Source organism: Mus pahari, chromosome 14 (assembly GCF_900095145.1).
Source record: "Mus pahari chromosome 14, PAHARI_EIJ_v1.1, whole genome shotgun sequence".
Taxonomy (NCBI): domain Eukaryota; kingdom Metazoa; phylum Chordata; class Mammalia; order Rodentia; family Muridae; genus Mus; species Mus pahari.
The window spans coordinates 81,926,820-81,940,290 of record NC_034603.1 but is presented as its reverse complement, the minus strand read 5'-3'; the positions used below and the strand labels follow the sequence as shown (position 1 = coordinate 81,940,290).

Genomic DNA, 13,471 nt, shown 5'->3' with positions numbered 1-13,471 from the left:
GGAGCTGAAGTTTCAGGGGTTGTGAGTCACCTAACGTGGGTGCTGGAAATCAAACTCCCGGTTCTCTGCAGGAGCTCACTCACTCTTAGCAGCTGAGACATTCCTCCAGCCCCCTCTCTTAGTCTTTGAGACAGGCTCTCACTCTGAGTCCACTGGCCTAGAGCGCACTGAGTAATTTAAGTTGGTCTCTGACTCTTGGCAATCCTGCATCGGCTTACCAGACTGCAGGGTTTACCGGCCTATCCCTTTCCCTCTCCCTACTTTTAACTGAAAGCTCTTTTCTTAACAGCCCATCCTTCCTGGGCTTGAACTTTTGTTCCATTCACCTGAAAGCCGGAAAGAGGTCCCGCCCACTCCGGGTCACAGCCCGGGTCAGGGCCTGGTGGAGAAGTGCAGAAGGCAAGGTGCTTGGGGGCTGAGGAGGTCCTGGAACTTGAAGAATATTCAGGGCAGCGAGGATTAATGCAGCGGGGAGAGCTCCGGTCCTGATTCCAGCATCTGACAGTTCTCCGAGATTTCTTGCACTGTTGCTGATTATTACCCTCGAGGGCTTTTCCCTCTTTTTGCCAGGTCTTCTTTCGGGCTTGGACGCCCTCTAGGACGCCCGCCTCTTATCCTGGCTCACCTCCTGCCACACCGCCCAGAAGAAGCGCCCAAGACAGGTCCCAGCTCCAGCGCAGCTCAAACGGCTAGGAGCTGCGGAGTTTACCGGTTGCCTAGCAACCCTGGCCGGGCCGAGACGCCGGCCGTTCCGAAGGCGATCTGGAGCACGTGACACTGGTCCCTCTAGTCGGAAGCACCCCCTTCTCTCCTCCCTTCTCTGGAGAAGGTCTGCGGAAGAGGTGGAGGGAAGTTAACCAAAGCTTTGCCAAAATGCTTATCCAGGTCTACAGTCTACATCCGGCAAAGTCCCTCCCCCAGCCCGGTATCCCCCCCCCCCAAAAAAAAACGCTATCAAAGTGACTAGAGCGTGGGAAGCCCCGCCCCTGGGTCAGAGAAAGCCTACTCAGTTCAATTCGGATCATGCCTGATTTGTCACTGTTTGCTACAAGGTCCTAGTTTCTTCTGCTGCCTTACCCCCTCACCACCACCCTGCTGAATTCATCTCCGGAATGGAAATTCCTTGAGGGTCAGGCTCAATGTATGCATGGCTTTGCTATGTGGCTGGCACGTTGTAAATATGGTTTCATTGCATGAATGAATGAGCCGATGGACACATGAATGACACAAAGAGAGATGTGTTTCTCCTGAGCTTGAGGCAAGGAAGTGAGAAAATCTGGGAGGGATTGGTGGACAGGCTGAGTAAGGCACTTGTTGCATAAGCCTGACAAGCTGAGTTCATATCTTAGAACCCACATAAAAGTGGGGAAAAAAAAAGAATGGCTTCCACAAAGTTGTCCTCTTATCTCCTACCTGTGTCATGTAGCTCACCCACAATCATTATCATCATCATCATCATCATCATCAATAATTTTAAAAGAATTAAAGAAGGGGGGTGTAGTCCTATATCTAGGACTGGTGAGATGGCTCAGTGGAGAAAGGGGCTTGCCACCACTTCTATAACCTAGGGTTGAGCCCCAGACACACATGGTGAAGGAGAGAAGTGAATCCTCTTAAGTTGTCCTCTGACCTCCATACTTGTGCTATGTAAGACACACACAAACACACACATACACAATATGATTTTTAAAAAATATTTATTTATTTATTTATTTATTTATTTATTTATTTATTGTACACAGTGTTCTGTCTGCACGCCAGAAGAGGGTGCCAAGACCCCATTACAGATGGTTGTGAGCCATCATGTGGTTGCTGGGAATTGAACTCAGGACCTCTGGAAGCACAGTCAGTGTGTTCAACCTCTGAGCCATCTCTCCAGCCCACAATATGATTTTTTTAAAGAGAAAGAGAACCACAGAACCATATATACTTCCCCAGAGGTGACCCTTAATAGCATTTGGGACCCGAGGTTGGTTCTTTATTCATCATGGGATTTTAGCAAGGCACTCTCTCTGCCATCCCCTGTGAGCTTTGAATGAGATGAGATCACCCCCATAGCTCATATATTTGTATGCTTAGTTCCCAGATGGACAAGCTTTCTGAGAAAGATTAGAACCTTGTTGGAGGAGGTATGTCATGGGAGTGGGCTTGGAGGCTTTAAAAGCTCACACCAGGCCCCCAGTCTCTCTCTCTCTTTCTCTCTCTCTCTCTCTCTCTCTCTCTCTCTCTCTCTCTCTCTCTCTCTCTCTCTCTCTCTCTCTCTCTTCCTGATGCCTGTGGATCAGCATGTAGCCCTTAGCTACTTTTCCAGCATCGTGTCTTCCCATGTACCACCATGTTTCCCTCCATGATGATAATGGACTAACTCTCTGAAGCTATCGGTAAACCCTCATTTAAAAGCTTTCTTGTATAAGAGTTGCCTTGGTCGTGGTGTCTCTTCGCATCAATTGAGCAGCGGCCTTAAGATGATCCTTCAGTATTAAGACTGAACAGGGCCTTGCATCTGATAGGCTGGAGCTCTACCACTGAACTACACCCCAGCCTTACTTTCCATTTCTGAGACTTAACTTTCCCCATCTTCACAGTAGAACAGTGGCAGTTCTTCTGGATAATGGGGGAGAATATGCAATCAGACCCAGAAGATAATCCAGCCCATTGTGAGCCCTCGTCAGCACTGTGCTTGTCGCTACAGGCTCCGGAGAATGGGGTGAATCCCGGGCCAGGCGTGGGCACTGGAAATTTGGATAGAGTCAGGCAAAGAATGAGTCACTGAGATGTGGGATTTGGGGCTGGAACTGGGCCCTAGGAAATGGTTTTGAGATGCAGGGGAAGGAGTGGGGAGTGACTCCCAGAGTGGGGGTGGGGCACGATGTGGACCAGAGTAACTCTGCAGGTCAGTTAGTTCCAGGATGGAGCAATGTGGCTGGCTGGGGTTGCAAGCTAGGGGACTCTCTGATGACACATGGGTAGAGAAAGTGAAGTATATGTGTGAGTGTGCACTGTGTGTGCAGATAAAAAGGAAGAAGGGGGAAGTTGGAAAGCAAACTGCAGTCGTTTTTATTATGACAATGATTTTTATCCCTGGCTTCCTACCCCACCCTTCACTCCCTTCACTCCGACCACCACTGGCTCATTTACTCACTCGCTGGCTTTTAGCTCTTAGCTCTTGGCAGGTTCAGCTCAGCCACCCTGGGAGGCCAGCATGAAGTCATATAATTAGGAGCATTCATAAGGTCCTAGTTTGGTTCCCCCGCCCCCAGCTTCTCAGATTTCCACCCAATCACAGCATAACTGACAACAGAAATTCTTTGCTTAGGTCAGCCTCCGCCTTGGACAAACTCCAGGCAGGTCCCTAGTCAGGTCCCTAGTCCATTACACATTGCCTTCCTTTCCAGCCCCAGTCCCTTCTTTTTTTTAAAGTCAGGGTCTCATGTAGCTCAGCCTAGCTTTGAACTTCTGATTTTTTGAACTAGGGTTTTTTATTAGTGCTAATCAATAGTACAGGGTAAGGGCTTTTCTTATGGTGTTTGCATATATTCATAAAATATACTTTGATCATATCTATTCCCCATTACGCTCTGCTTTCATGTCTTTGTTGGTGGTGGTTTGTTTTTTGTTTTTCTAATTTTGAAATCGAGTGAAAACTGATACCTAAGTCTCTGAGATGGAAAGAAGACAATCAGGTGTTCAAGGTCAGCCTTGGCTTACAAGAGGCCAGCGTGGGCTACATGAGACCATCTTGGGCTGCATGAGACCATCTCGGGCTACACGAGACCATCTTGGGCTACATGAGACCATCTCGGGCTACACGAGACCATCTCAGGCTACACAAGACCATCTCGGGCTACATGAGACCATCTCGAGCTGCATGACACCATCTCGGGCTACACGAGACCATCTCGGGCTACATGAGACCATCTCGAGCTACACGAGACCATCTTGGGCTGCATGAGACCATCTCGGGCTACACGAGACCATCTTGAGCTGCATGACACCATCTCGGGCAACATGAGACCATCTCAAAACAATCAGAACTAGACCAGGCTGGATACTTTTTGATCCCAGCACTTGTCAGGTAGAGGCAGACAGACCTCTGATTTCCAGGCTAGCCTGGTCTATATGAAGAGTTCCAGGTTAGTTTCAATAGTGAAACCTTGTCTCAAAGAAAACCCAAACCAAACCACCAAACACAAGTCTTTCTCTCCCCCATCTCATTCTCTCTCCCTCTCTCTCCTCCTTCTGTCTTTTCTTTCTTCTCTCTCTCGCTCGCTCACTCTCTCTCTCTCTCTCTCTCTCTCTCTCTCTCTCTCTCTCTCNTCCCTCTCTCTCCTCCTTCTGTCTTTTCTTTCTTCTCTCTCTCGCTCGCTCACTCTCTCTCTCTCTCTCTCTCTCTCTCTCTCTCTCTCTCTCTCTCACACACACACACACACACACACAAAACAGACTAAACAGGAAGTACAAGAGCATGGAAATCTTGCCCACAAACACTAACCCTGTATCCAAGCAATAGGAGCTGTTACATGATAATTTATAACTCCCATCCCAAGACCATGACCAAGACTGCAAGACTGCCCCAATACCTCTGCTACCCTAGAACTTAGAAAAATAAAGGGCCATCAAATATTTAGACTTTGTGTGTTAGGAGGCACAAATCAAAGCTCTTGGGGGGGGGGGCTGGTAAAGACAGTTCTTACCTGAGTGTATGGCCAGTGACCATGGCAGGCCTCTTAAGTCAGTCACTGTTCGAGTGACTAAGAGGTAGTGCTGATCTGGGAGTGTAGCTCAGTGGTACAGTCGCCACCTAGCATGAGCAGGGGCCCTGGTTCCGTCAGAAGCAAATGGGGGCTGCAGGAACGGAGTGAAGCAGACGTGCGTAAGGCTGCTCACAGTCACCTTTCTTATTTTGTTTTGAAATAAAAGAACTAAAGTTTTACGTTTATCTTTTTGTGTCTGGATGTACTGATTGCATTTCCGTCTGTACACCCTGGGTATGCAGTGCCCAGGGAGGCCAGGAGAGAACATCATATTTCAGATCTCTTGGAACTAGAGCTACAGACCCTTCTGATTGCCCTTGTGAATGCTGGGAACCAACCCCAGGGTCTTCTGGAAGAGCAGCCAGTGCTCTTAACCACAGAGCCATCTCTCCAGTCTTCACCTTCCCGCTTCTTCTAGACGCTTTGCAACTTAGGGTTTCATCTAACCCCACAGCCCACGTCACCTCGGTGCTGAGCTGCAGTTTTCTCAGAAAATTAGCCTAATTATGGGAGTTCCCAGACCCATTCTTACTCATCTCCCCAAGGCTGCGGGTTCCCCAAGGGCAGGCAGAGCCCAGGAAAAGCCACAAAAGCACGTGCCTACTTGTGAGCTGGTGAGGTCATCTGCGTAAGCTTCTCCCCTCCAGCACTCCCAAGGGAGATGGTGGCTCACCCAGGAGCTCATTGACTTTCTGAAATCTCAGCTGCACAGGGGTGTGAATAGTCACTTGGCTTGTTGAGAGGCACTAGAGCTGGTGTAGCCCTGTCAGTGGGGACTAGGGGCTGCCCCAGAGACATTGTGTTCAGGCATCCGTGCCCCAAGCAGCAGCCTATAAGGCAAGGACTCAGGAATACAGCACGAACCCATGGCTGGGGGAGGAGTGCACCTGGGCACCTCCCACCTGACCATTGTGTTACCCCATGCCCACCCAGAGGCACCCAGCTCAGGGCCTGGGGCTCTGTGTGAAACACCCTATGCTGTCTTCACACCAGCCAGGCCCTGACCCTTGATGTGCCTGTTAATCTACAAACCAAATGGCCTTATTGATTTTTTCTGAGGGTTAATACAAAATTGATACCCATATCAGGCAGGATTGCTGGCTCCTGGTGACCACTTAATCAAGGCTACTTAACTTCTTAGCAGCCTGATGAGCAATGAATGACCTTCAGAGGGAACTTTAGGGAAAGTCCAGAATAGAGAAGGGGTCCAGATTGGGTTCTGTGAGAGGAGCTCCTGGCAGAGGTGAGGGGCAGTTCCACAGATCAGAGCTTTGGCCACAGAAGCATCGGGAGCTGAGTTCAAATGGCCAGCACTGATGTAAAAAGCTGAGTGTGGCAGGGACACGCCTGTAGCCTCAGTGCTTCAGTGGGGAGACAGGATTATTTCTGGGGGTTGCTGGCTGCAGCCTAGTGAGAAACCCCATCTCAGGGGAATAAGGTGGAGGGGTTGGTAGAGAGCTGAAGAGCCAGTGTCCTTTGTCCTCTGGCCTATGTGCATATAACACACATGCACGCACACCATCACCACCAAAAACCAAAAACCAAAATAGGTAAAGGCCACAGGTACCTGTAACCTGAGACTTTCACTCAGAGCTTCCTCTTTAAAAAAAAAAAAAAGAGAGAGATTTATTTTATGTAAATGAGTACACTGTCGCTATGCTATCTTCAGACACACCAGATGAGGGCATCAGATCGCATTACAGATGGTTGTGAGCCACCGTGCAGTTGCTCGGAATTGAACTCAGGACCTCTGAAACAGTCAGAGCTCTGAAGCACTGAGCCATCTCCCCAGTCCAATGGCCTCCCAGGTGTGACAGTACTCACCTTTAGTCCCAGGGTTAAGAAGGCAAAGGTTAGGCTGGAGATAAGGCTCAGCGGTTAAGGGCACTGAGTGCTCTTCCAAACAGTCCTGAGTTCAGATCCCAACAACCACATGGTGGCTCACAACTATCTGTAATGGAATACGCCCTCTTCTGGTGTGTTTGAAGATAGCTACAGTGTACTGTACTGTATTATTTATTATTTATTATACTCAGTGTACTGAGTATAATAAATAATAAATAATAAATAAATCTTTAAAAAATGAAGGCAGAGGTTACTGAGGTTAGCCTGGTCTATAGAGAAAGCTCTAAGACAGTTGGGGGGGGGTGGTCTGTCTCAAGCAAAACAAAACAACAGTTAAAAAAAATATTTTGTGCTCAGCACGGTGGTTTTTAGTCCCAGCGCTTGGAATATAGAGGCAGGCAGATCTCAATGAGCCCTAGGCCAGCCTGGTCTACACACTGGGAGGTCAGCCAAGGCCATATAATGAGATCTGTGAGTGTGTGTTTTCCTTTGTGTGCATCATACGTGGAGGCCAGAAGAGAGCATCCTGGAACTAAAACGTCAGATGCTTGTGAGCCACCACGTGAGGGCTGGGAACCGAACCCAGGTCCTCAGCAAAAGCAGTGAGTGCTCTAGACTATGAGCCATCTGGACAGCCCCGAGATTTGCTTTTTTAGATTCTCTACATGTCTCTCTGTGTGTATATCATGCACATGTGGTTGTCCTTGAATATCAGAAGGGCCATGGCCCTCCGCCCCTGGAGATGGAGCTGCAGGTGATCATGAAGCTATGAGAGCTTGGAATGGAACTTAGCATCAAGTACTCACCTGCTGAGCCACCTAGCCATCTGCCTCACAACCACTAGCTCATTTCTTACTGAAATCCAGCACAGCTTTTGGAGGAGCCTCTTGTAATCCCCCCCATGCCCTCCCCCCAGACCTCTGTGGAGGGGACATGCACTGTGGCTAGTCCTCAGAGGTTAGCAAGTTAAGTGACTCAGTCAGCTGCATATCTTAAGGGAAGTGGTTTATTTCAGGGGAGGGCGAACATGGATCAAGCAGAGGTTTGCCCACCCAACTCTTGTAGAACCTGGAGGAGTTTTAGTTTAGTGTACATGCATTAAAAAGTCCTTCAGCTGCTGCAGAGGAAACATCAGAAGCAAGGCCTGAGGCCAAAGCTCCGAGCCTGCACAGGACACAGGCATACACAGGTAGCTCACAGTATGCACAGGTTAATGGGAGACACAGTGATGCCGGTGGCTTGGCCAGGAGCTTCCAGTACAATGACAATGTGGCTCTTCTGAAATGGACACATCCCCATCCCGCACCATCAGCTGGGTCTCACTTGGCTGTACAAGGCCACGGGACTTCGGTGTGTAGTGTACTCTGGGTTGGTCAGAGGTTGGAAGCACCAAAGACCCCTAACCTGTCCCTTGGCAGGCAGGACAGGGGTCATTATTTTTCTCCTGGCCAGAAGTGGCTGTTCCTCAGAATAAAGTCCCTCAGCCTTCTTAGCTATCCTGTCTTTCCCTTCACAAGGCTCCAGATAGCCTTCTCTAGCCGTGTGGGGCAGAATATCTCACTGATATTTTATCTTATTTAAAAAAAAAAGAAAGAAAGAAAAGACCAGGACGCGGCATCATGGCGCACCCTTTAATCCCGGCACTCTCAAGGCAGAGGCGGATGATCTTTGAATTTGAGGTTAGTCGGGTCTACAGAGTGAGTTCCAGGACAAGCCAGGGCTACACAGAGAAACCCTGTCTCGAAAAAATTCAAAGCAAATCTGCTCCCGGCCTGATGTGGTGTGGTAGCACACGCCTTTGAGCCCAGTACTCTGGAGGCAGAGGCAGGCAAGTCTCTGTGAGTTCTAGGCCAGGGCCAGTCAGGATATATAATGAGACCGCAGCAAAACAAAACCCAAAAAACCCCACAGCCCACTCCTTGAGCCTCTCCTCCAGACCTTGTGTGAGAGCCACAGTAGAACATCAGATATAAAACCCAACTGAGCCTGAGTCTATTGCAAGAAATGGCCATGCCTGTGAGGGAGGCGTGAGTCTTTGGATCATCAATATGTTTTTAAAACACCAGGAACGAGTTCAGTTGCTTTCAAAGCGCCTGTTCATACCTGAGACTGTTCCCACCTGCAGCTGACACCTGGTTCCAGAATGGGGGTGGCTGGTGGAGGTTAGAGAATTGCAGGCTTTCTCCCATATGTCTGCCCATGGTCGCCAGGCTGCAGTGCCCAGATTGAAGCCACCCATCCCCTCTGGGGAGATCTCTTGATGCTGTCCTTCTGGGATCTAGGCAGAGTCCCTGTGGTCCTAGAATATGGATCCTGGACCAGGTGTTCTCCTAGCACACCTCCAATTGCCACCAGCTAGAAACGGAGGACAAAGTAACTGGAAAGTGTGGCTTGGACTTAGTTAGGGCCACGCTAACAAGAGGTAGGAGCCCGGTGGCAGGGCCTTGAGAGAAAAGGGCTCTCAAGCTGGTGGTCCCCTCCTCAACTGCCATTTTTCATCTGCTGAGGGTGGGACTTAAGGTGGGCCTCAGGGACAACGGCTGAGTCCTGGGGAGTTAAGGCTGGAGAGGCTGGTCCAGTCACAGGCCTCACATCCACCTGTGGCTTTGGTCAGGAGTCCCAGCTGTGTCTCTGCAGCCACAGGAGCCTGTTCTTGTGCAGGAACCTTCGGTTTCTATTCCAGAAACACAGCTGAGTTCTGCATCTGCTGAGAACCGAGTTGGCAGGAGAGGCAGGTACCTTCAAAACCCCTAGGACGGGAACTCGTAGTGTCTCAGGTGTTCATCCGCCACAGACATGTAGGTGGCCCTCATGCTGGGAGAGTACTGTGAGGAGAGAGGAGGAGGGACAGTCACAGGAGGGCACAGCTTGCTACCTGGTCACCTTGACATTACACAGCCCGCTTTCCCCTCTGGGCAAGCTGGTTCCACACCCATAAATTCAACTAACTTTGGATCAAAGCTACTAAAAAAAATTGCCTGTATTGAGCATTATGGTCTTGGTCTTCTTCTTCTTCTCCTTCTCCTTCTCCTTCTCCTCCTTCTCCTTCTCCTTCTCCTTCTCCTTCTTTTGTTTCTGTTATCTATTTAGACAGGGACTACTTTGTAGTCCAGAGTTCCCTATGTAGCCAGGCTGGACTCAAACGTGGCTCCAACTCCTTTGGGTCTCAGCCTTCAGAGAACTGGGATTCTATGTTCCTGCCACCACACCCAGGGGCAATGAAGCAACTATCTGCAAAGTTACATTGCACTAGTTATCGCAATGAACCCGACCAAGATCCTGAACATAGAGGAGGACGTGTGCATGAAGAGCAGCACATCGTTTCGCGTAACAGGCCGGAGCATCCTCAGAGGGTGACAAGCTGGCCAGGCAAGGCGGACAGACAGTGACTTTATCACAAGCCATCATGCAGCTCAGGGGAATACCAGTGAGGCTCGGGAAGCTTCCTGTCCAGTGAGCCTCCAGTCTCACATCCCCCGGGGCACCAGCTTTAGCCTCTAGTATAACATGCAAACCCAGAGCAGGAGTCCTCCTTCCTCCACACCCAGCTCTCAGGAGGCGTAGCACTGGACCGTATCAGGTGACCCAGTAGTTAACAGCCAGCAGACTGTGGGGCACAGATCACACAGATCCTAGAAGCCAGGTCCGAATCCCATGTATGTGTCCTATGTGTGTGGCTGCTATCTAGTGTGTGTGTGTGTGTGTGTGTGTGTGTGTGTGTAATTAGGTTTTTAAAAAAAATGTATGAGTACACTGTAGCTGTCTTCAGACACCAGAAGAGGTCATCAGATCGCATGACAGATGGTTGTGAGCCACCATGTGGTTGCTGGGTTTTGAACTCAGGTCGTCTGGAAGAGCAGTCAGTGCTCTTAAGAGACAAGGTCTATCACTGGCCTGAAGCTTACCCAATAGGTGAGGTTGGCTGGCCAGCGAGCCCCAGGGGTTCACACCTCTCCTCATCTCTGGTGCTTTACTGAGTGGTTGTTTATACAGTCCTTATCTCTACTCTCTACACTTTACCTGCCCCATCACTTCCACTTTGGCTGAGTCTGTTTTTGTTTTGTTTGTTTTTCCAAGACCAGGTTTTCCTGTTTAGCCCTGGCTGTCCTAGAACTAGCTCTGTAGACTAGGTTGGCCTTAAACTCACAAAAGTCTGCCTGCCTCTGTTGCTGAATGCTGGTATTAAAGGGTTGCACCACCACGGCCTGGATGACTGACATCCTCTAACTTCTCCTGGCCTCTGTTTCCCCGACTTGAAAAATACCTAAAAAATTCAGCAACATCCTTTCTATCAGGGTCTTTATATATCTAGGGAGTTAAAAAACCCCAACCAGGTTACATCCACCAAGATTTCTATTTATGTTTTGAGGTAAGATAGACAAAGCAGAAAACCAAGTTTTTAAATGTGTCACCAATAATTTTAAAGTGTTGCTTTGACAATTCCAGAGTCAAAAAAAGCTGTGTGCAAGCTCGGCAGATCCAGTCACACTCCTAGGATGTGACACAACCTTGCTAAAATTTCGACTCTTTAATACAGTTCCTCATACTGTGGTGACCCGCAACCATACCGTTATTTTTGTTGATGCTTCATAACTGTAATGTTGCTATTGTTATGAATCATAATGTAAATATCTGACATGTATGAAACCTAGTAGGCTAACCCGAAGGAGTTGAGACCCAGTGTCCCAGGTGAAAACACAGGAATTCTTCTATTTCCTCCTGTGCTCAAAGCACCAGGGACCCTTAACATTTCCTTTTCTTCTAAAAAAAACAAATGTTTTTAGATTTATTTTACATGCCGGAATGTTTTGCACGCATGCATGTATGTTATTCCTGGCCTGCAAAGGTCAGAAGAGGGCATCAGATCTGCTGGTTGTGAGCTACGTGTGGGTGTTGAGAATTAAACCTGAGTCCCCTGCAAGAGCAGCCAGTGCTCTTAGCCATTCATTGACCCCACCAGCCCCAAGATCCTGCATTTCCTAACATGCTCGTGGCTGCTGCCGGATGCTGACTGCAGTATCAGAGTCTCCTGACCCCAGGGACATTTCCGAGGTCGCGGTCACATACAACAGAGACCATGCCACTCGGGGGAGGATGAGGGGAAGTGGGCAGGAGGCACTTTAGGTAGCCATGTGCATCTCCATGAGAGGAGATCTCATCTGTCAGATATACCTACACTATCTAAAGATGATCCAGTGTCACAGCTGAAGTGGGTCAGTTTTTTTTTAAAAAAAAGGATCACTAGGGCTGGTGAGATGGCTCAGTGGGTAAGAGCACCCGACTGCTCTTCCGAAGGTCCGGAGTTCAAATCCCAGCAACCACATGGTGGCTCACAACCATCCATAACAAAGATCTGACGCCCTCTTCTGGAGTGTCTGAAGACAGCTACAGTGTACTTACATATAATAAATAAATAAATCTTTAAAAAAAAATAAATAAAATAAAAAAATAAAAAAAGGATCACATGGTCCTTCTTTTTCAATCCTTATCCAACAGGATAAAAATGTCAGTTTTCTTTTAAAAGAAAGAGAACTCTGAAAAGAGAAAGCCTCATTTTGTCGCTTGATCCAGCTTTCCAAGAGAGTTTCCGTCTCTTGGGGCTAAGGATATAGCTTGGTGTGTGAGGTCCTGAGTTCTACTTCTCAGTATCAACACAAACAAAAGCCAAATAAAACTTTCCTATCTCTTTCAGGGTGATAACGCTTGTTTTGTGGCATGGAAGACTTCCTAATCGAAAATAAGGCCAGGGAAGACCTTGAACTCAGGGATTTTCACAACGGCCCTGAGCGATTTTTGTTAGTGTCTAGGAACGGGTCTGGAAACACAAGAGAGACTCCCTGGAGTCCGAGCCAAGGGAAGATACTTTTCCAGCCAAGGAACAGGCTGACCCTTCGGTGGCCTTGCTTCCTCTCATTCACCCACTAACACTAACACCCTCATCCATGACGACATCATCAGCACCGATCTTTCCAGATGTCCCTAGCAGGGGCAGAGGGTGGGAATCTTCCCCCAGAGTTGGCCGAGGTGGAGGCAGCTGGTAGTTAGTCACCTTTGCCAAAGCAATGAGGGTTTTTCTGTCTTCCAGCCTTGCAAATAGGGTCAGCTGCAGTTTACCTCAGGACACGGAGAGCGGCCTGTCTCCAGCGGAAGGTAATCTAAAAATCGCTTTTACTTACAATCACAGCATAGTGATTAATTTCTTTCTCACAGCAGCAGATTTTCCCAAATCGTGTTTGGCTTGGATTAATAATGAAGTCCGTCTGTGTCCCTGGGGCCTGACAGCTGGAGAGAGGCAGAGGGATCTAGGAAGCTTTGATTAGCAGGGAAGGAAGGGTAGGATTTTAAAGGTGTAGCCTGCAACTCACTAGTGCATGAAAGGCAGGCCCCGTGATGCTTTCCCAGCTCTTGGGAAACAGAGGCAGGAGTGCCAGAAGTTCAAAGTCAACCTCCACTATACAGTGAGTTGTGAGTTATGAGTTAGAGGTTAGCTCAGGCTACAGGAAACTCTCTTTTTTAAAAAAATAATAATAATAAGGGGGCTGGAGAGATGGCAAAGCAATGAAGAGCACCTGCTGCTCTTCCAGAAGACCCGAGTTCAACTCCTAGCATCCATTTCAGGAAGCTTGTAACCCCAGTTCCAAGGAATATGACTCCCTTAGTGCTCTGTGTGCATCTCACACTAACACACACACACACACACACACACACACACACACACACACACACACAAATCTTAAAATAATAGTAATGAAATTAACCTAAGTAAGGTTTTCGGGATAAATTGCGGGGGAATTGTGGAATGGAAATAAGGATTTGTTGCAGTCGGTTTTGCAGAGGGCAGGCCAGAGTGCTGCTTACAGCCCATCTGTGCA

At 48.6% G+C, this 13,471-nt stretch overlaps 1 protein-coding gene across 1 annotated transcript in view; it reads right to left on the bottom strand.

Moving 5' to 3' along the window:
* Window positions 1–7,591: 7,591 nt before the first annotated feature.
* The window catches only part of Ttyh2 (tweety family member 2), a 43,947-nt gene continuing 38,067 nt past the window's right edge, over window positions 7,592–13,471 (bottom strand). The window contains exon 14 of the mRNA XM_021212519.1: window positions 7,592–9,424. Within this exon, the coding sequence (XP_021068178.1) occupies window positions 9,350–9,424 (75 nt within the window). The 3' untranslated portion in view covers window positions 7,592–9,349. The remainder of the gene's footprint in view (window positions 9,425–13,471) is intronic.